This window comes from Passer domesticus, chromosome 3 (assembly GCF_036417665.1).
Source record: "Passer domesticus isolate bPasDom1 chromosome 3, bPasDom1.hap1, whole genome shotgun sequence".
Lineage (NCBI taxonomy): Eukaryota > Metazoa > Chordata > Aves > Passeriformes > Passeridae > Passer > Passer domesticus.
This window is the reverse complement of record NC_087476.1, coordinates 85,908,167-85,930,825: the sequence shown is the minus strand read 5'-3', so window position 1 is coordinate 85,930,825 and position 22,659 is coordinate 85,908,167. Positions and strand designations below refer to the sequence as shown.

General features: G+C 42.1%; 1 protein-coding gene across 5 annotated transcripts; it reads left to right on the top strand.

The window, feature by feature from the left end:
• The first annotated feature begins 64 nt into the window (after positions 1-64).
• On the top strand, positions 65-21,289 carry BROX (BRO1 domain and CAAX motif containing). 5 transcript variants are annotated; one of them, XM_064414101.1, is made up of 13 exons: positions 65-173; positions 2,109-2,239; positions 2,870-2,976; positions 4,440-4,536; positions 5,843-5,938; positions 6,583-6,655; positions 6,980-7,085; positions 7,652-7,741; positions 8,449-8,534; positions 9,829-9,910; positions 10,928-11,078; positions 12,198-12,357; positions 12,768-21,289. In XM_064414101.1, exons 1-13 carry the CDS (start codon positions 96-98, stop codon positions 12,852-12,854), a joined length of 1,344 nt encoding a protein of 447 aa, XP_064270171.1. In that variant the 5' UTR covers positions 65-95; the 3' UTR covers positions 12,855-21,289. The 5 variants fall into 5 exon arrangements, with proteins under 5 accessions (XP_064270171.1, XP_064270172.1, XP_064270169.1 ...); XM_064414099.1 differs by lacking the exon at positions 65-173 and adding an exon at positions 261-618; XM_064414103.1 differs by lacking the exon at positions 65-173 and adding an exon at positions 489-680.
• Positions 21,290-22,659: the final 1,370 nt, after the last annotated feature.

The window sequence follows — 22,659 nt, the reverse complement described above, 5'->3', positions numbered from 1 at the left end:
CGCCTGCACCGCCCAGCCGGGGAGGCGGCGCTGACCGCACCCGCGCGCGCCATCGCTACCGAGGCGAGGGCGCCACTTCCGCCCCGGTACCTGTCATGGCGGCGGTCACGTGCGCATGGGCGGGGCCCGGGCGGGGTCGCTCCGCTCCTCCCTCCGTTCCCGGCCGTGCCCAGGTAAGTCCCGGCGGCCCCCCCCCCCCTGCAGCACCGCAGGCGGTCTCGCCCCTCGGGAGGGCAAGTGCCGTTGCTGGTTTGCTGGCGTGCCCGTTCCTGCCGGTGTTGGTGACGTTCGGGGGTCTTTCCCGCGGGAGGACTGTGGGCCTCGGCCGTGCCGGCGGCCGCTGTCCCGGGGGGACGCGCTACGGCCGCGGGGCTGTTGTTGGCGGCGGCCCGGGGACTCCGGTGGGGAGGAGGGCGAGTGGCGGGGTCGATGCGATCGGCAGCGATGGGGTGGTGCCATCGGCTCTCGGCTGGCGCAGCCTGCGGCGGCGGGCGCGTGACCCACCGCCGGGAGCAGCCGGGCCGGGCCGGAGTCCCGCGGCCTCGAGATCCCGCGGGCGGATCCCCCGGACCGTTCCGGGCCGGGCTGCGACACCGCGGGGACAGCAGCGCTGCGCAGGTGGGTGGTCACGGCGCGACAGCCGCTAGCCTGACGGACAAGCCCCGAGAGGTGCCGGCTCGGTAAGCACGGTGTGATAGGTGCCGACGCGATGAACGAATCCCCTGCTCGGTGTGAGGGATCTGGGTAGTGCCGGAGAATCAGTGCTGGCAGACCTTGGGTCTGTTTTGGTTTTGTTTGTTTTGTTCTCAGCAAAGCTGCAGAGTGTTTTTATAGGGATGAACTGAAGTGATTCCAAAAGGACCACGGGATGATGGAGGCCCTGTGGGGGGCTTCTGGTCCAGCGTCCTGCTCAGAGCAGAGACAGCTCCGAGGTCACACTAGGGGCTCGGGGCTTTGTCCCGTGAGGTCTGGAAAACCTTTGAAATGGAGAGTACACCACTTGCTTCTCAGTTTTTCTGTCTCATAGTGACCTTTTATCCAGTAGGGCCCTCCCATGTTCAGGATGTGCCCAGTATGTTCCATCACCCCGCACTGCTGTTGTAAAACTCACTGCGATGCTTGTGTTATATTTGGCTGCTGAAATTGAAGCAAAAGAAGAGAGAGACTGGGGTTTATCTCTGCCCTCCCAACATTCCAGGTCTGATACACCTGTGTAAATAGATCTACATTTTCAGTCAGGGTTTGTGGTTAAATAGATCCACGTTTTCAGTCGGGGTTTATGGTTGCAGGTTCATGTATACCAAAGGCTCCCAAATACAAGCTATTCACAGATGGACCAGACACAGTATAGTGCTCTCAGTGAATTGAGATTTAGCCTGGAAAGGAGGAAGGAGGCTCGGGGATTACCTTATCACTCCCTACAACTCCCTGAAAGGAGGTGGTGGCAAGTTGGGGATCAGCCTCTTCTTCCAGGTATCAAGTGACAGGATGAGATGAAGTGGCCTCAGGCTGTGCCAAGGGAAATTCTGGTTTTGCATTAGGAAGGATTTCTTCACAGGAGAGGTTATTAAACATTGGAAGGGGCTGCCCAGGGAGGTGGTGGAGTCACCCACCTCCATCCCTAGAGGTGTTTAAGGAAGGGCTGGACATGTCACTCAGTGCCATGGTCTAGTTGACATGGTAGTATTCTCACAAAGGTTGGGCTCAATAATCTTAGGGTCTTTCCAACCCAATTGATTCTGTGATCCTGAGATATTTCTCATGTAATTTACAGGTATGCTCATCCTTATGCAGGAGGTAACAAATGTGGAGGTTTTTTTCCTAGCAATGTGTGTGCTCACATAGAGCAAAGTAGGTGGTAACTTTTTGCCTAACTTAAAATAGTTGCCTCAGAAAGCATTTGTATTTCAAGAGAGTGTAATTCTCACACAAAGCACATGGATGATGAGCACAAGGCATATGGAAGCTTGGCATTTCAAATGGGGAAAAAAAAATTTCAAATAACTTGTTTACATTTGGAATATCTTTTTGCAAGCAGAGGACCAGGACATGGGCAGCACCTCAGTTGCACCTGTTCCTGCAGCTGTTCTTTCCTTTCCACTCCTTAGATTTGGCATAGACAACACTGCAGGAAGAAAATGACCCACTGGTTCCATCGCAACCCTCTGAAGGCTACAGCTCCCGTTTCATTTAATTATTATGGGGTAACCACCACTCCAGCGGCAACAAAGGTTTGCAAGTAAGTGTACTTGGGACTGGCTTCACTCTGCCTCTTACAGTTTGGGGGACATCCTTAAAAGTAAGGGTTGCTCTTCGGTTTTTGAGCTGAAGATGACTAGAGATGTGTAGGCAAAGAGGCAGTAAGACACTGCTAATACTGAACATTTGCTTACAGAGAAGGAATTCTCCAGTCTCTGAATGCACAGTAAGGTCAATTATAAAAATGGAGAGGCAAAAGACTAAACACTTCATTGTCTTTCTGATGACTGTGCATTCCTCTGCAGAAGATTGCTTAATTTTCATAAGTGGATAGGGTCTGACTGTTCTGTTGTGGATGGGAATGTAACGAAAAGGGACCTCAGCCTATTTTGCAGATCTGTTCTTATCTCTTCATGTCATCATCCCATTCTAATGTTGAAGAATGTTCCTGCTTGTTGCTTCCCCTTCCTCTCTGTACACCCAACCTCTTGGTAGATAAAGGCACAGTTATTTTCGCTAGTGTTGGAACAGTAGATCGAGTACTGATTATCCACTGCTGCGTGTCCAGTCGTATGTATCCAGAGGAGAAAGGAAGATTTTTCTGTATTAGTACGTTTTTAATAGGATTTCTTAGGGGGATTTTTTTCTTTTTTTTTCTCCTTTCATTTAGTGACTTGCGGTTGTCTCGAACACGGCTATTGGAGCTGTTTACAGATTCAAGTTGTAATCCAGAAATTATGAAGAATGCAGCTGACTTGTACTTCTCTCTTCTGCAAGGTAGGGAGATTTATTAGCACTATTACTAATTCATCAAGAGAAGTATCGGTACAATTTTAATGGCACTTCTCAGAATGTTAATTGTGCTGATCTCCTGTAAAGAAGCTTTGCACTTCTTAGGAAGGAGAGTATCTTCATGGGTTCTGTGCTTGATACCAGTGCTGGCTGCTCAGCAGGCCTTTTCTCCAAGTTTCAGTGTCCTTTGTGACCCTGCCAGTACTACGTGTTGGCAGCCTTGCTCCTGCCTTTAACCTCATTCTGCTTCCTGTTGGAGGAGAAAATGTGTATTTGTCTTTTAGGTAGTGGTGAGTTGCTCCCTAAGTATACATTGAGTCTATTAATTAGTTTATTTCATTTAGTATTCAGAGTAAACTACTGGTTTGTCTAATACTAGACCATAGACTTGTTGCAAGTTTACCTTTTACTGCTGCTTATCTTAGGTATGTGTATATATGTAGGTGCTCATTAGCATGGTGTCTGCATTTTCAGTAGATGGTTCAGCTGTGCTGACACATTCCTTTGAAACCTTCCTTCTGCCAATATTTGGGTAGCTCTCTCTTAGCAGTCAAGTGCTCGGCCAGGTTTCTTAAGACTGAGTTTTCAGGAATCAGCTGATTCATGGAAAGTGGGATCTTTCGGTCTGTGGGAAGTAAACATTGGTTTAATGAGCTCCTGGAAGAGTGTAGGCTAATGTCGCATCCAACAGCCAAGATTTGGATACTTTCTTCAGGAAATTATCATGCTTGGCCGCTAAAATGTTCTGCATGTGAAAGGAACAGGTATTTTCTGATTTTATAAACATGTGACACACTGACAGGTATAGCCCCAGTAGCTGCTATGGCAAGCTCTTGACCTCTTAAAGTCTGTAAGACCTGATCAGACCAAGGCCCCTCTTCAGCCTCACTAAAACATTCCTGGGCCTGCATATGCTAGGATTTGAACATCCCATAGCGTGAGCTTCATCCCACTAACTGCTGTTTTCTGGGCTACAGGACTTAAAGAGCCAATTTCCTGTAGCCTTGGAGATAGGTGATGACTAGGTGAGCCCATACTTAGAAGCCCGTTTCCTTCTCCCTGTTGACCAGGCAGCTTTTTCTGGAATTTCCTGGTTGCCACTATGGTGGCAGAGACAGCCACTTGCTCACCTTGAACAACCTGGACAAGTCCTACTCCCAACTTGTCACCGTATGGGACATGCAGACATCCGCCAGGTTTTCCTTGAGCAGTCAAGATTCTCAGAATTGAGTTGGTAACATGCTGGGCAAGCAGTTTCCTCAAGTAGCCAGTTGGTTTTTTCCACATTTTGTTCTCAAGTTTCTGAGGAATAAAAACCCCAGGAAGTGACATGGGGTTTTGAGGGGTTCAGCAAGAAACATTCCTATATCTATATTCATGTTGATCAATCTCCTTCATTACTCATTTCTGTTTCCTACTTTGAGATTGCCTGTTTTATTATTCCGTAGGTTTTATCCTTTCACTGGATGACTCTTCCCAAGAATGTAAATTGAGATATATTCAGAATTTCAAGTGGACTGACACATTACAAGGACAAGTCCCGAGGTGCGTGTGCTTTTCTGGGTGCAGGGTATGCAGCTGCTCTCTGCTGCTCTGTTACACACATGCACAGGCCTGAAGGGAAACAGAAATGCAGCAAAGTCTTGAACACAAAGTAGTTTCTAAAAAGGGTTGCTGTGTTTTTGGTAACTGCTGTACTGTGTTAGGTGTTCTGAAGTGTGCCTACTGGCCTTTATGATAAACTGCGAGAATGCACAATAATGATAGAAGGATCCATTGGGTCTCAGTTGATCTACAAACTGAACCTGCAGTTAGCTAGAGAAGTATGAAGAAGAGCCTTGAGGGTATTGGTGAATTGAGCATGGTAACAAAGGTCACTGCAGTTTAAAACTTAATTTGGCACTATTGCCTGACCAGGAACTTTTGTGTGTTTGGAGATTCTAGTGTTGCTAAAGATCTGATTTTGTTCTTGTCATCTGAAGCTCCGTGTACATGTCCTCTTGGTTCAAACAAACAAATCTTCTGTTTCCAGGAGGAATACAGATCTGTAACCTTCTGAATTATTCACTTGTCTCTTGCTACTGGAGTTAATCCAGTTGTATAATAATGCCTACAAATTTGTCAAGCTTTAGCTAGAAGTGCTTGACCTCCTCAAAGCTTTAATTCCCCATGGAAGAAAATCTGTTGATTAGGACTTTATTCTAATTTTCTCACGGTCATGCACACTTTTACGTGTGCCAACATTACTCTTCCCACTCCCACGTTTTTCTTTTTAAAAGGTTTGCTAGTTCCTAAGCTAAACTGAGCTTGTGATTGCAAGTTCAGTCTTTTGAAAGACTCTGTTTTTAGCTTTTGAAATTTCCTGCCATTTGCACATGCTGTTTGTCTGCAGTTACATAAATAATTACAGTAACATTAATTTGAGAGAGTTGTAACAGATTCTGACTTATTAACTTAGCAGTACAACTTTAAAGTGGACATTCCAGGGCAAGGCTTTCCACAAAATGTGCAATTGAAAAAAAAAAGAAAAGAGATGGAAAAATGTCAGCCACAGCTAAACAAATCTCAAGTTACAGTTTTAAAATAAAAGTTCCCAAAAGGGAAGGGTGGGCATCTGAATGTGGTAGATTCTAATTATGTGTTCTTAAAGGGAATAAGTAAAAAAATTCCTGTCTCCCTTAGGCAGTTCAGCAAAGAAGGAGGTTTGGAATTGGAAATTGTTGACATCTTAAATGAAAAATGTTTTATGGAGAGAAGTGTTGACTTTTGCTACGTGAACTGTCAGAGAGAGATGTGAGAACAAAACCAAACACATTAAGTTTTTCAGGGGTTTTTGTCTGTCTTTCTTTAGTGCCCAGCAGGATGCAGTATTTGAACTGATTTCCATGGGATTTAATGTAGCTCTATGGTACACAAAATATGCATCAAGACTTGCTGGAAAAGAAGAGTAAGTGATTTTCTTTTCTTAACAATTCTGCTGCAGCAATACTCCACCGAAGATTTAAGCAGGTTCTGAGGGTTGCCTGCTATAGGAAATGTCCAGCTCAGGCAGAGGAGTTCCAGGAGGCAGTTGGTCTTTACACACAAGCACTTCAATCCCTTCTTGCTTCTGTTAACCAAGTGCAGTAGTACTACATGACTGTGATACAGAGAAAGTGTCAGTTGTCAATAAACCCTTCATCAGTCTACCTCTAAATGTCCATGTAGAAAAGTGAGATTCTTAACATCAGAGCTCTGCTGACGTTTAACCCTACAGACCTCTAAATCCTTGGCTTCTAACACTGAGGTTGCCTTTTACTTGAGAGTCATCACAGGATCTTACATTTCTTTCAAGCAAGTTCTATGTGATTATTTCATGATTGGACACTGTAAGAAGCTCCTTTACTCTGAGGGTAGCACAGGCGTGGGACAGGTCACTTAGGGAATTAATGGACTCTTGATTCTTGAAGGATTTAAGATTCATCTAGACAAAGCTATAACTGACCTGATCTGCTGTTGCCAAATGTGGTGCCCCAAAGCAAGAGGTGGCACTAAATGACACTTAGAGTCCCTTTCTAACTATAATTTTACCAATTCATTCTATTTTCTCAGTATAACAGAAGATGAAGCAAAAGGTGTTCACCGCAGCCTGAAGATAGCAGCTGGGATTTTTAAACACCTGAAGGTAGAAGGACTTTCTTTGCTGTCTGTTCTTCAAGGTATCTCCCAATACTTGACTTCTTGTCTTAGAGAGGCCTTTGCTATACACACATACCTGAGAGCACCTGAATGATGCAGGAAACAGAAAGGTATTGATATGTTGTGGTATCACTCAATCCCTGCAACTCGTTCCCAGTGGCACTGGAAGAGTGGTTTGTCTGCCTATATCATGTGCTACATGTGCTGTCTTGGGACCTTCACTCAGTGTGTCCCATCCATTTAGGAATGAGGCACTTGTTTTGCACTGTTACTGGGCCTAAACTAATTCTGAGACTTGCTTTGTATTTAGGAAAGTCACATTCCAAAATTGATTACACCCGTGGAAAAGGGAAGAGATTTAGAAGCTCGACTTATAGACTCCTACATCATACAGTGTCAAGCTGAAGCTCAAGAAGGTATCTTCAAACATACAGTGGTTGGGTGTGGGAAATGACTCTTTGTGCATCATTGCTCTCTCATGAATTCTGCTTGGCAGCAAGACCATGGGTTTTTTATTCTCCTGAAGTACTGTGGCATAATGGGGCAGGTTGTTTTTAAAGAAAATTATGTTACAATTATAAAAGGAAAATGCCAAAAATCAGTCTGATATTAAAATTGTAATATAGAATGTCTTTTACTTTGGAAGAACTTGTGTGTGGCATTACTCCTTTTTCCTATTTCTTCCTTTCATGCAACCCTTTCACCACCTTGCTTGCCTAATAGGCATTCCTAGTTCCTTTACTTTAAAATATGTGCAGCTTCTGTTTATTAGCTAATCTTAAGGCTAATATTCCTTCAGTTTTTCTATTAAATTGGAATCATTCTATCCAAGAAACAATCTGTCTTTATTCTGCTGTTTGCTTGACTGCACAACATCTATTTTCTGTTCATGCAGGGGTTTTAAAACCCTAAATGCCTCTGCTGATTTGATGTGATAGGACATTTCAATTAAACTTAACCATGGTGTGGAACTATTTTTCAGTCACAATTGCTCGGGCTATTGAGCTGAAACACAATCCAGGCCTAATAGCTGCTCTTGCTTATGAAACAGCCAACTTCTACCAAAAAGCTGGTGAGTGTCTTGTTTTATATCCTTAGTGATTTATATCCTTGATTTATGCTCTCTTGCCAGCAGAGCTACTTCACCTACCCATAAATTGCAATATTAATGCTGTTCTCGGTGGATATGAAGTGTGTATTTAGCTTCTATTTAGCACATTTAAGACTTCAGTTATCAGCATGTATTATGATAAGGCCTTTTGGTTTTGTGGGAATCTTGTTTTGTAGCTGATAGTAGGAAACATTAGTGAAGGAAAACAGACTAGCAGCAGACAAATGGCCTGATGTCAGTGGAGCGTGTTCCAGCTGCCTTTGGGAAGCAGATCATGATGCAGAGCTTGAAGAGTGGAGTGGGTTCATTATGTACCACCTTCCAGATGAGTAAGATGGTCTCTGGGCTTACTGAGGCAAGTGGGAGGAGTGCAGAAGTATGGGAGTCATTACTGGAACTTAAAGCTAGGAACAACTTTGAAATGCTGCCTAAACATACTCAGAGAATTAGCCATCCAGACTTAGTGGACAGCAGTTTCAGGGATTCTAGGGACAACTGCATGATAGCTGCATATCTTTGGTATTTTTATGGAGGAATTTTTGTCCCTTGTTTCTGGATACTTTAGAGTTAGGATCTAGTGCTAAGTTTAAGAATTCTGGTCTTTTAATGTGTTTGGGGTTTTTCTTTATAGAAATGTCTTAAGAATAACTTTACATATGTGTTCACAGATCAAACATTATCCAGTTTGGATCCAACCTATGCAGGTAAATGGAGGAAGTACTTAAACTTGAAGAGCTGTTTCTATATGGCCTACGTAAGTACTTTGGGTGGCAGCGGTGACAGCTTGTTGTCTGTCTGCCAAGGGCTGCATAGGGAATGGGGGCTAAGTATTGCGTTGACTTTCTTTGCATACTGTGAAGAGGAATTGTGCAGTGTCAGTGACATTTGAACAGTTTTTAGGGAGCCAAATGAAATTGCAGCAGTGTGGATTTGTTGTGATCACAGATCTTTAACTGAAGCCATTCAGGTTGAGCATAATGGTGCTCTCTGTTATCTACATCACAGTCTGATCCTAGGCAGAGTTCAGAGCTGAGCATCTTTATGAAGGCCCTGAATGAAACGGCATCAAGTACCAAAAGGTACCATTCCAAGAGTTGTCCCTATTTGCCTGATGGATCTCCTAGCAAGTACTGCAGTTCCCTTGAGATCTTCAGCTGCTCAATTTGCTGTGTCTTGTAGCCTGCCACAGCCTGTAATCTGTTTTTTTTATACTGTACAAAAGGCCCAAGCTAAGCAGTTTACATAATTATCTTTCTCTTAGGCTGAATCTGTAGCTAAAATCTGCTTGCCTTAGCAGGTTTGAGAGGTGAGGGAGGCTCAGAGTTGTGGTACTTCTTTTTTTAAATTTGAGTGATTTCTACTACTGGGCAGTAATAGATTTAGATAGATTTGTACTGTGAGAACAGACACTGAAGGAAGGGGGGCAAGGTGGGCATTAGTTGATGGGATTGTTCCTTTACCTGTTGTGTTTACTAGTTAATAGATAATAGGCAATTCACTTCTCACTGGAATACAATACCACCTTCAAGCACAGGTATGAAGGAATGGGACTTTTTGGTGGTGGAAAAGTTATTGGACTATGACAAAATATCTCAGAACACCTCATCTCTTCTAGATTCAGTGATGTTTGTCGCAGATTAATTTTTTGAGTGTTCAGGTAGTTTTAGTTTTTGGTCTTAGCTTTGTAAACTTGCCTGGGGTTCATTCTCTTTCTGTGCTGGGGCTTGATGCTGCACACTGCTACAGTGAGAGCTTGGACTGGCCTGTGTGCCAGTGCTTCAGGTCAAACAGCTTTGTGCAGCTCAGTTACTCTTGGCTAGAGCTGAGACAGCTCAGTTCGTACTAAGTGTTCATGGTTCTGGTTCACAGAGTTCATGTGGAACTGCATTAATGGCTCAGTGAATGCTGCTTTGACTTGGATTCCTCAGCTGTCAACTACCTGCAGGGAATGGCAGCTTTAAAGAGCTGCAACTGCTGTAGGGAGGAGAAGGGGATTGGTGCAGGAAGTGCCCAGGGATGTTGGTAATGATTTTGTCCTCTTCCATCAGGCATACTGTTACCATGGCCAGACTTTGCTGGTGAGTGATAAATGTGGGGAAGCGATCAGATCTCTGCAGGAATCAGAAAAATGTAAGTGTGGTTGAGACTGGAGTACCGAGTCTGATGATGCCATGCCTGTTCTGTTTTGCTGTACTGTGTTAATTTGCTCTCCCATAAAGATTTTACCTGTCACCTGATGGAAATCCATCACACCTTTGAATATAGATGGTGTATTTTTTTTCTTTTTTGGTCTTACCAAATACTGTCTTTCATAACATTTCTGCAGAAAATTTTAATCTTCTTAGCCTGGCTTAAAGACTGACTTTGAGCTGCCTGTAATATACAGTATAAAAACCAGTGGTCTGGTCATCCTGTTTTCTGGTCTGTATGTAAGAGTAGTACAGCCATTTCTGCTTTGGAGGTTAAATAGTAAATCTAGATCTTGCATGTTTATTTTTAAAGAGATTTCAGTAACTGTTCTATTCATTTGAAAGGTATATTCAGGCAAGTTTGCAGTAGTTCAAGGTCTTCTTCCCAGTCTTCTCTCTTCAAAGCTATTTGTACCCCATTGGCTTGCACTGCCTAACTTTACTTCAATGTATAAAAATGCTCAAATCTTCCAAGTGGAAACTTTAATATTAGTTTTTAAAATAAATCAGAAATTTATTAAGAACAAACTAAGTTGGATTTCTGGGAGTAAAACAAATACTGTTCGGCTGTTCAGAGAAGAGTGCTTTTTCTCCCACTCCATATCAGTTATTGTTGTTTGGTGTGGGTCATCAGCTGTGTGTGGACACCTTCATAGCCTCTGTTTTTCCCTACCATGTGGCACAGTTCTTGGGCTTATTGTTGCATTTTGCCCCACATATAAGAATGCTTTTCTGCATCTTCCCACCCAAAAAGCTGTCTTTTCCTGTTACTAGTCACTTGTTGGATGCAGTAAATCTTGGCTGTCTTTGAACTGGTTTGGTTTTGTTTCCAAGAAGAGGCCTGACTGGTGTCTTCTAAGGATTCTGGTGTCTTCTAAGAATGAAGCACTGTGGAGCAGAACCATGATTTAGGATGGTCACATAAATAATTTTTATTTCCTTTTTTTTTCTTGCAAAGTTTTTGCCAAGGCTGAAACATTGTGCAAAGAATATGGAGAAACCAAAGGGCCTGGGACTACTGCCAAACCTTCTGGACATCTTTTCTTTAGGAAATTAGGAAGTTTGATTAAGAACACATTAGAAAAATGCCAGAGAGAGAATGGATTTATGTAAGTAATTCATGGTTGGTACAGCACTCTGCATGAAGTGCTACATCATTTGCCTTTATTTCAGGATGGGATGGTAAATTTTACTCTCCAGTTGTTATATTCCTTTGGGGCATGGCATGTAACTTACAGATAAATTTGCAATTTTATAATTTTCTCTGGGCAGATTTGCAGTGGGTCAGTGCTGTCCCACTCGGTGTCCTGTTCCAGTTCAGCAGGGGGGGCTGGACTGACATCTGGAGAGGTTGAGCAATTTTCTTCCCTCATTCCTCAGCCACCTGGTTACTTTTCCTTTTGCACAGGACAAAATCTGCAGAAGTTGCTGTGTTGCTCTAATGCTCTCTTCCTGTCTCCTTGGATCTAGTAGGCAAAAGAGGACAGAGGCGGAAGTAGAGAAGACCAGTAGGTGATTCTGCTTTGCAAGCAGGGAAGTCAAAACACCGGGCTGCTTTCAGTGAAGATCATGCTTAGAGTGCTAGGAGCTTTACCAATCCAAGTATAGTTAATATTGTGAATAGGGCTTTCTGTTCATTAATGTCCTTCCAAAAAGGGAGATTTCAGCACATCCTTGTCCCTCTAGAACAAAACTTGGAAAGAGAAAGCAGTGACTGTTTTGGGAGAGCTCTGTGCAGCACGGGAGGTGTCACAGAGTGTGTCAGTGTGTGAGTTCCTGCTGCCCTGCCAAGGGCGGAGGGACACCTGAATCAGGCTTTGCCCTGTTGGGGGGCTGCTGTGTTACCATCATCCACTATGGCACATTAGGACTGTTTAGGAAAAGAACTGTCCTCTTCATCTTTGGAAAGTACTTTAAATCCTCATTTGTATTTTGAAAGCTTTTTTTGGACAAAAGATGCTCTTCTCATTGAAGCACTGGGAATAATGGTTATTAAGTAGGAGAAAGCCCGCCACATAATTAGGGAACAAATAACAATACTAGGAAGGAGTTGCTTTTCTTCTTGTGAACCTTGCTGGCAGAATGCATGTTAGGCAGTGCCTTAATGAAATGGAAGAGAGCAGCAGTGCTTGCCACTGTGAAAACCTAGATTGTTTTGTTTAGAATGTAAACAAGACTTGCAGCGATGGTGCACTATATTTTAAATACGTTTCTGTATTTTGTTCCAGCTATTTCCAGAAGGTGCCAGCAGAAGCTCCCCAGCTGGAATTGAAAGCAAACTATGGCTTAGTAGAGCCTGTTCCTTTTGAGTTTCCTGTTTTGAATGCACATTGGACTCCTGAAACAGTTGCAGCATTTGATCTCACCAAGAGGCCAAAGGAGGATGCTGTAAGATAATCCCATGTGCTGTTCTTTCCCTCTGGCTTTATTCTGTGTATCATACAGAGTTAGTTTGACTCTTCCATAACAATCCCCAGCTCAGTGCAGGAAGCAGACACAAGGCTAGCACCTAAACTCATCCTTCTGTTGTGCCAGGGGCAAGTCAATTAACCTCTGCCCCACTGCCAGCATCTAGAACATCAGTTTATTTTTTACCAAGTCCTGTAACATTACAGCGTGCTAGAGAAAGATTATTTTTTAGAAAGGGATTCATTTAAAGATGCTGAAACATCTTTAGAGAACAGTTGTCTTTTCCCTCTTTCTTGGGGCTTACTCAAAGTTTTCAGCCTTGAAAAAAAGGGGGGACTTAGATTATAACATGTAATGTTAGTTGGTTTTTTTTTTATTCTTGTTTGCAGGATAAACCAAAACCAGATGAAGAAGTAAAACCTCTGAAGGAACCAAATATAAAGCCTCAAAAAGACAGTGGATGCCAGATTTCTTAAATGCCATAAGTGCTTTGAATTTGCTTTGAAATTCTATTCACAGGACTCTGGGGCTTTTGTTCTGATCTCCTTTTTTGATTCTCCTCTTTTCATTTACAAGGCTAATTTAGTTTATCTTTGTTAATATGTGTCTATCTTGCTTTAGATTGTGGTGGATTTCTTGGAGATTATTTATATCTGACTTACTTTTGGTTTCAATGGGATATCATAGAATGAGTGGGCTTAAATGTTCTTATTGTGCCTCTAGGGAGTTGCTTTTTGTGGGTTTAGTTTTACCCACAAATAGCAAAGGAAGTATAATGGTTGTAATGCTTGAGGGTTTTTCCATTACCTTATATGCTGTATCATGTCCAATTCTGCAAACAGAAGTTTGCATGAACAGTTATATTTATTCAAGTTTTGTCGTTCAGGCTTAGAACCCTGTTGTGTTCGAATTCACCTATTTGTAGTGAGGGAAGAAAATCTGGGTTTGGTTTGTAACAGTCCTATGATATGTCACAGGACTTGCACAGAACTTGGCAAACTTCAAGTTCTGCATAACAGGAGTACAATTTATGTTCTGAAACTATTAGTCTCTGTTCTTTCCTCTATAGATGAGGGTTTTTATATCAGAATTTGTAATAAGGTACCTTAGCTTTGTGCTTTAATCCAAATCCCTTAGTATCAAAGTGTATCTGAAAATGATGCAGCAAGCAATATGGAAGTGCTTTAAAGGAAAGCATCCCTGTGCAATTCGTTCAGAGTTTTTGAATCTTCAAAGCTTTGTTAAGTTTGAAGGCTGCAGACAGTTCAAATCCCCTGCACTGGAATTCCTGAAGCTGTCATGCTAAGGTAACGTATTTGGAAGTTGCTGTGTTTCCAGATGGGTGGTGTCTATAATAAGCTGTCAGGAAAACAGGAGGGAAAGACAAGTTGAAGAGCTGATAGCATAGCTGGGAAGCCAAGCTCTAGATTTTCTTTATGCCCTATGTGTAAACAGTGCTGCTTCTCAGGTTTTGCAGTATTGCACTAAAATCAGGTCTTTCTGAAGAAAACTTGTGAGAAACCAAGCCCAGTCAAGGCTAAGAAAGAAGCAGCAAGTTCTACAAAATCCATTCTATTTCTGCCTGCTGTGGAAAATGTGACAGCATTCTTTAGTGCTGAGCACTGCAAAACGCCCTGGAAAACAAAAACATCTTTCTGATTTGTTGCAAATGCAAAGGCATATGATGCATGTGTTGACTTGAGAGCCTTGCAATCCCTGGGTACCAGTTGCTACACTTCTCTTGGCCTGAGAAAGAAACTGAGCAGCCTTCCAGCGAACATGATGGCAGATGTACTTCCTGCGATGTAAACTGTAAACACATTCCTCATTTTGTACTCTTTGTTCACCTTACACTGTGCTGTGATTCAGTGCTTCTAAAATCCTTAATGGGGCTTGGAGACACTTAGCTTAGAGAGCAGGTGTGTAACTCCTTGAAGGCCTGTGAAACAAAAGCTGCCAAGGAGGTTAATAGGGAACTCAAGACTCTTCCTGAGATACTGGACCAAATTACAAAATTTGTTGATGCAAAAGGCAAAGAGACTTTTAATGCTGGCGATTATGGGTTGATCAAATGCAGACCTCCTTGCTTCCCATGATGGATTTTTCTTCCTGTCAGATCTGCGCATAAAACTAAGTGTAAAGTGAGCTGAATTTCTTTGGAAGAAGTGTCTCTTCTGCAGGAGCGTAGAGGATAATGAGTATCAAGAAGAATACATACCTGAAATGGCTCCATTTCTTCTGGTGCTGCACAGGGACCTGGTGTACGTTTCATGAAGAGTTACTCAAATCTGTTCCTAACTTGATCAGCTGACTCATTAGACTTCTTGCATTGTTAAAATACCAGCTTAGGTTTTGCCAGAGTAGACTGTGGAGATTTTAATTCTAAAAATGTATTCTAGCTGTAGTCATCAACATTTTCTCAGCCTGCCCCCTTTAAGGATCAAGATACAGTTAACTCAGTTTCATAATCACAATTTTTTTAGCTGCTCATTGTTTTTCAGAATTCTTTGTCAATATATACACATCTCAACTGAATTAGTTTTCTTTCTGTTCAGACTAGACCCCATTTTCCCTCATCCCCTCATTTTCCCTTCTATCTGCTACAAACTGTGGCACAGACTTACCCTCATTTGCTAATGTACTTGTAGGTCCTGCGACTCATTTCCAATACAGCTTTTACCCATGGGTGGGTTCCTGTAGAGGAACATCTTAAAATCAAATTAACAAATCATGACTAAGTCATTCCCAAACATCTTGGAAGGAAAGATTATTTTATGGACTTGGAATTCTTTGGACACTTTCTCAAGCTGAGCTGTTTGTATGAATCAAGTTCACTGTAAATAGTTTGGGGCATAACCAAGTGAATTGTGTCAGATGATGGCATTACTTAAGCCTAGCTGTATAACCTCTTGTGCCATAGCTGTTTCAGTAAATATGATGTAGTAGTTTAAAAATAGAATAATGGAACAAATTAATTCACTTAACATGCATTGCTTTTCAAGACAAACTTTATTTACTTGTAGCTGAAAACCTGTGGTAAACATTGGATGGTTTTGCCAAAAAATAAGCTGGAGACTGTTAAGTTTGCAAAGGAGAGAGAGCTGTGAGGCAATGAGCAGTTTTCTCTTCTGGTTTTCTTGGGTAGTAGCAGGAATTACTGTAAATAGGATATAGATTAACTGTCCAGTATGCTTAAGAATATGAGTGAATGAACTGGGAGTTTCAGTGAATCTGGAAACCCAGCAGCCATGTTCCTTCTCTTATAGCTCCCTGTAGTAATTTTTAAGAGTGAGGTTTTTTGAGTTGTGACTTTTTAATATTCTAATGCTGCAAGAGCCTGGTTTTGTGGCCTCTCTCTGGTTTTAGAAGCTGTCATGGCTAAGCCTGCAAATCATGTTGGTGTAAATAATCTTTAAAAATTTGTGCCCCATCTGAAGCAGGACAGAACTGCAGCTGAATAAAATACGGAGTGCTGTGCCCTCTGTTTTGTGTTTTAAGAAAAGCAGTGGTTGTCTTTAATCTACTGTAAACCAAACCATTAAGCTCTTTGTAGGATTTCTATTTAAATACCTTCCTCTGTGTATTTAAATACACTTCCTCCATGTTTCGTGTTCCTCAGTTTTCAGTAGTTACTCTCTATCCAGCATGTGACACATGTACAGCAGCTGAGGGACTAAACCTGGCCCTTGGATGCTAATGTCTGCCTCTCACTGGATTTGGTAGAGGAGTTTTGCCTGTCAGCCTAGGGATGGTGTTTGGGCACTTGGATGCTCAGCATGGAGCCGTGGTGTGTCTGTAACAATGATAGTCATTCATACAACAAGCAGGAAAATGGATCCCTCTGTCTGTGTAGAATAGAGACAACTTTGCACTTCAGAATTTTCTTGTCTTGCAAATTTGGTACAGTACAATATGCTTGTAAATACTCCTTCCTGTCATTTTGTTGCACTGATTTCAGTACTGTGCTGTGGGTTAAGTTTTAATGGGAAACATTACTAAAATGCGTTTTTAATTGTCTGTGTGTAAAACAAACTGATATATCTGCCTTTAGTATTGGGGAACATGAGAAGAGGCAGTAGCTCATCTGTCTTCCATGGGAATTCCAAAAGGTGAAGGCTTTCTGTCTGTTGGCTGTGGGGTAAAACATTTCATCCCACCCTGTGTCTGGTATCTAAACTGAAGTTTCAGCATTAACATAAATCCTATTCATGCCTATGACTTGCCACTAAAAAGTTTCTGTCTCTAAAGATCACTCTTAAATTACCATATTAGCATAAGCTGCTTTTTTTTTTCCCTTTTTCTGTTTTTTCCCTGTCACTGGCCCAGCTGAGGGAGGAATAAAGCACAGTGAGTAAGGTACACACTGCAGGGGCTTTTCCAGTCTATCTCCAAGTTGTGAGTGCAGTGTAAAGGCCTTTCCACAGTGACCCTTGGCTTGTCTCAGACTTTTCCCTGCTGGTGATGCTCTCAAATTCAGCAAAGGTCCCATAGCAACCCAGGGTACGCTTGATTAGCTTTTTATGTAGGAAGGCCTCCCTCCTTTGGTGTTGGTGCCTTCATGGATTACAAGCGTCCAGAAGCCATCCTGTACTCTGAGTAATCCCACTTCAATGGAATCAGCTCTCAGATCACTGACCGAGCAGTCTTTGTGAAGACAGTCACCATGCAACCTTAACCTTCATAGTTGGAAAATTTATATATAGCCACGAATTTCAGAATACCATTTAAAATAAACCATCTTCAAATATCATGTTTTGTTTCATTATTTAAAATTTTACATACAGTAGCAAGAAAGAGGCTCTGTCTTGATTGCTACTTTCTGCAATTTAATGCAACTTTATTATAGAGAATACTTAATCCTTGCTTAAAGGAAGACTTAAATAAAGAAGATCCATGAATTGGGTGCCTATGGAAGTAGTAGCTACAATGAAGCATGTTAAGTCCCGAGGCAGGAAGTGAGGAGACGGGCTTTCCAAATGCTTGTTAAGAAAAAAATAAAGTAATTAGGCAGAATTTCTTATGGCTGTGCAAAATCCCAGTACTTGCCAAGGTCTATGTCAAGGGGGTTTTTGGGGATAACTTCTCTGATATTCTGGCTGAAGCCTCACTAGCACAGCAGGCTCAGTCTTCCCTGTCTGAACCAGACATGCATCTGCTGCTGTCTCCAGGAGTCCCATCTGTCTCTCAGAGCTATGTGGTGGTCTTTAATAATTTTGTTTCATGCTTCCAATCTTCCTGTCTGGCTTTTTCAAAGAAGGACTCGTTTGCAATGTCCGTGTTTATGGCCCCTGGAATGTAAGGCTGCCCTTGCTTTGTTGAGTTGCTCTCAAATCTCAAGATCAGGGACCTTGTCCTTTGTGACACCTGGACCCTCTCATCTGCTTGCCGTGCTTCCCCAGTTTCTGCCAGCATCGCTTAGTCAGTACCTTCTCCCCATTGTCAAAACCTGCATAACAGCACCAACAGAGCCTTCTTGAATGTATCAACAATTCCCACCGGACCCTGCTGGAGTGATGGCCACAAAGGGGCAGCAGAGCTTGTGTTTTCATGCTGTTTTTCCACACAGCTGCCTAGCGCAGTGTGCACCTAGGACCAGCACTGCAGCTTTAAAATGGAAAGTGTGTCACAAGTTACACCTTCTACATCATTTCATGTGAAACATCTCTGTAATTACTGACAGGGGGGGCATTCAGGAGTCCATGCATGCTCTGTGACCAGGAGAGCAGCTATCCCTCCATTGAAGACATTGTCAAGGCCATGGAGCAGCAGCACTGACAAACACAGACGGTTTCTTACCATGTGTCCTAGCAGCTGCTCTGTCCCTGGCCTGGCAGCCTCTCTAGGGCATCTGCCCTTTGGGAAGAAGATGCTGTGTACATCTCTGTGTGTGGAGGATCATTAATGGGACATCATGCCATGATCAATATGATCAAGTGCAGCCAATTTATTACAAAAAGCAAGTTATATTTATACTGTTTTCTATTGTTCACACCTCAAGGTAATACATGATTGGTTAAATCCTTTTACATATGCATTTTAATTTTTCAGTTAATTTTACGTAGTCTTTCTTCTTCAAGTGTTTCGCTGCAGTTTTCTTGTCTGCCTTTGCATCCTGAACTGTCTGCTTCTGAGTGTGTTCTTCTTTCATGTCCTTCAAGGGCATAGTGGCTTTACTCAGTTTCTCTGAAGGGTGGATTGTGCATATGTTGTACATGTCCATTGTCCTGCAAAAAACTCTCAACATCTGTGGGGTTTCTCTGGTGTCCTGGGCTGGGTTTCCATGGCAAGGATTTGTTGTGGGAAGGTTGCAGGGGCAGCTTCTGTGAGCAGCAGCTGCCTTCATGTTGGCCAGAGCCCTTTTCAGCCAGCCCCAAGACAGAGCCACTGCTGGCCAAAGCTGTGTCCATCAGTTGCCTGCTCATGGCTGTGGGGAAAGGGCCATGAGGTGGATAGTGAGGCCTTAGACAGCTGGAAATGTGAACCAAGGGCTTCTCTCCTCTGCAATCTGCCCTGCCAGCATGCCCCAGTGGGCTGGGGGTGCACAGGAGGCTGTGGGGGGACACAGTGGGGCAACTGACCCCCAGTGACCAGAGGGATTTCCCACAGCATATGATGCTATGCTCAGCTGTCAAACCATGGGGATGGAGGTTGGCAGGGGCTCAGAAACTGGCTGGGCATCAGTTTGTTGTTTTTCTTGGGTTTCGAAGTTTTTTTCTCCCTCTTGTTTGTGGTTGGGTTTTTTTTGTTTGTTTGGTTTGGTTTTTGTTTGGTTTGGTTTAATTTAGTTAAACTGCTTTTATCTCAACCCACCAGTGTTTTTACCTTTCTGATTCTCGCCCCCAGGGCTAGGAAATGAGTAAGTGGCTGTGTGGTGCTCAGCTGCCAAGCAGGGATAAATCATGACAGTCCACTGTAAAACCATAACAGCAGTGCCCTGTGCAAACAACATCTGAATGATGGGACACAAGCAGCATCTGCAGATCAGGACTGCAGCAGGAAACAGGAGCTTTAGCTGTGGATGTCTAGAAAAAATCACGAGTGTGACAAGAAATCTCCACACAGGAAAATATGAGTATTAAAAATGGAGACAGCCACAAATACAGGAGTTGTGGTACTCACAAAGACCACCAAATTAGTCTTCCTGTAGCCACATTTAATGACAAAACTGAGGTTGATGTGAACCGTTTGTCTGGAGAGCTCAGTCATGAAGTTGTGAATCTGTGGAATAAAACATGGACCTTTACTATTTTTGTCTTGTTTGGTTTGACAGGCTGGCAAACAGGATACAGGTGATGTATCTCCCAGACTTGGTTCTTACCAAACTCAGTGTATAGCTGTTGCATACACTAACTAGTCTATCAAAATCTGCCACCCATGCTAGGATTATTTTAAGTGAATAATATATTAGCTGAATCAAGCCAGTCTGAGGAGATCAATTAAAAGGGGCTACAGGTTTTCTTTGTAAGGTGGTAGACCATATTGCAAGCTGAATGGTACAGAACTGTGTTTGGTGCAACCTCACAAATTAACTTGGTTTTATGCTCAAAATTAAAGCTTTCTTGTTTCCATAGTTCACAGTTGGAGTCTGTATCTCTGGTTTGGGATAGTTTGAATTGCAACCACTTAATTCCTTAAGAAGTTAAAGTTTTTTCTTTCCTTTTTTAAAAAATTTTAATATGATTGATTAATTTACTTTAAGGATGCATTAAAAGGAATGCAATCACTACTCAAGCAACAAAGCTAGCATATTGCTATTTTTTCTGCTTCTTTTAATAGTTACTGGTGGTGTCTAAAGGGATTATCACCAGTATTTAAAACCCTTGATGATTTGTAAAGTTAGCTATTTTATTTTGTTCAAATGATACAAATTTTATCAATACAATTCAGACTACATTGCATAGTATCAGCCCATCAGCTTTTTCCAAAGGTTACATTTTTCTGTACCCACAAAGGAGCTTTTGCATGCCCAGATGCAGCCTTTTTGGATAAAAACAGCAGAAAACCATGGTTTTCATACAGGTATACAGCAATCAGTGTGTGGTATGTTAGGTATGGTACGAAGTTGTCAGGACCCAGGACATTCCTCTGGCTGCCCTCTGTGATTCAAGACCCTGGCAAGGGGCTCAGAGACCTTGGCACGGAGTCAAAAACACCTGTGCCTTTGATTTTAGCTCATGGAAAAAATTACCATCTTTGAAGATTTACAAGCCACAAGAGTTTGAGTAGAATGATAGTTAATTTGTCACAGGGTGAAAAAGTAGAATTTTGGGGTTTTAGAATGGGGGTTCAAGAGGCAAGATGGAGGAATCTGGGCATGTCCTATCCTTCTTCTCCTTCTTGCCCTCCATCTTCTGCTGTGATGGTGACACTTCTGATTGGTTTAGAGTAGAGACAGACTGTCTAACATAGGTGATAGGTATTGGAAAATTATTGTAAGTAAAGTACATGTAATTCTTAGTATAAAATGTTAACACCACCCCAAAGGCAGGCAGTGTGTGCCACAACCAGACCTGCATAACAGATCTCAGCAGGTCAGAGAAAGAATTTAAAGGTAAGAAAAAAGAAACAACCTTGAAAAGCAGAACCGACGAATCTCAACTTCTTCTTCGGTTGTGGGGTTGGGAAAAAGGAGACTTTCTAATACCTCGGGGGTCATCACAATCACAGAAACCTAAGATTAAGTTTGTGCAAACTTCACAGGTAGACCACTGTGGCAGAAAGCATTTGCAGAAAAATCAGAATAGGATTATTCTAATCAAGAGTGGACCAAGAAAGAGAAGTCATTCTTGTCAGGTTTGTTAAATTTAAACCATGTATCACTAGATTTAGTCAGCCTGACTAAGGACTTTCTTGCTCCTGTATTTCAAACTGCAGAAACTTTTAAGTATTAATAAATTGACTGGAAAAAGAATCCACATAAAACTTAACATCGGACTACATGAATTCCTGTGAAAAGTACTGTAATACACGGTATATGCTTAGGAATATAAGAGGAAATTAATGAACAGAGAAAGGGGAAAATGTTGAACTCAAAGCCACACATTAAAATTCAAACCATTTGCTTTCGGCAACACAGCTTTAATAACCTCCATGCTGTAACTATTAATGGAAAAGCCTTTCTACTGGCAAGGCAGATACAAAATCTCCCTGCAGTTTCCACAATCTCTTCTGTCTCCTGCTGAAAGAAAGAATCTTGGTAAGAAAACACTTTCTGGAGAGAATTCCAGGTAAATATGACAGAGTTACTGAGTGACATGTTTGAAATGAGCCATCAAGAACTGTCACTGGGTTTCACCTCTTCCCCTCTATCAACTCAGAGAACATCCTGACCAAGTGCACATGGGCAGCGCAGCCTGTGGAGGTAACCAAGGGCATCCACCTACTGCAGGAATTCTGAGACACAAATAATTGTGTATCCCTATGCTCGTTCAGTTGTGGGGAGTTCTGATTTACAATTTACACAGACTTGGCTCTTTCTACCCAACGGATGCAATTTGCCTGTTTTTAATATCATTTGGGGATAACTACAACAGAAAAAATAATCAAGTAAAAGATAGGGGGTTTAGGTGTTTAAAAAACAAATAGAAATTGCATTTGTGACCATGAAGATAGTGATATTCCATAGGTACAGCCATAACCTTCAGACTGCTCCTCACTGCCACACAGAGTTGGGATGTATGTGCAGGCAGGTTTCAAGGAAAAATAGTGCATTAGATTGAAACTTGCACCGGGCCTGCAGTTTAAATGGTGCTATAGGAGGAAACCTTCCCTAGAATTTCATGTGTCCAGCTTTTCTTTTGGGTAAGGTAAATAATGCATAGTTAAGAGTGCAGGAACCAATTGATTTTGCAAATTGTTAATAAATAAATACTAATAAAATGAGATAAATTTAACAGATTCTTGAATGCCAATGAAAAGTTTTGAACCTAGTGCTGGGTATGCACAGAACTGCTGAGGGATCTGGCCTGAAAAAGGTCCCCCTGCACGTTGTAAAAAACAGTCTCAGCCATTACTGATTTTAATGCAAATGAGTTTATATAAATAAAGCAGATATTTTTCTTTTCTCTTCCCTCACAATTTTATTTTACTCATTTACAGTTAGTCCAGAACTCAGACCTAGAAGAGCATGAAAAATTTACCACTGACTAAAAAAAAAAAATTGTTTAAATGGAACATTTGATTCTTCCTGGCCTGATTACAGGAATACAAATAAGAAATTATTCCATGGAAATCAATGTGTCTGTTGGAAAGTAATCTCAGTATAACCATGAAAATCTATCA

Bases quoted from the DNA above. Each gene is read 5' to 3' on its own strand.
- BROX (XM_064414099.1), top strand. From the start codon at position 430: ATGCGATCGGCAGCGATGGGGTGGTGCCATCGGCTCTCGGCTGGCGCA. The intron at 619-2,108 runs GTGGGTGGTCAC...TCCACTCCTTAG, and splicing joins GGGACAGCAGCGCTGCGCAG to ATTTGGCATAGACAACACTG. The intron at 6,656-6,979 runs GTAGAAGGACTT...CTTTGTATTTAG, and splicing joins GGATTTTTAAACACCTGAAG to GAAAGTCACATTCCAAAATT.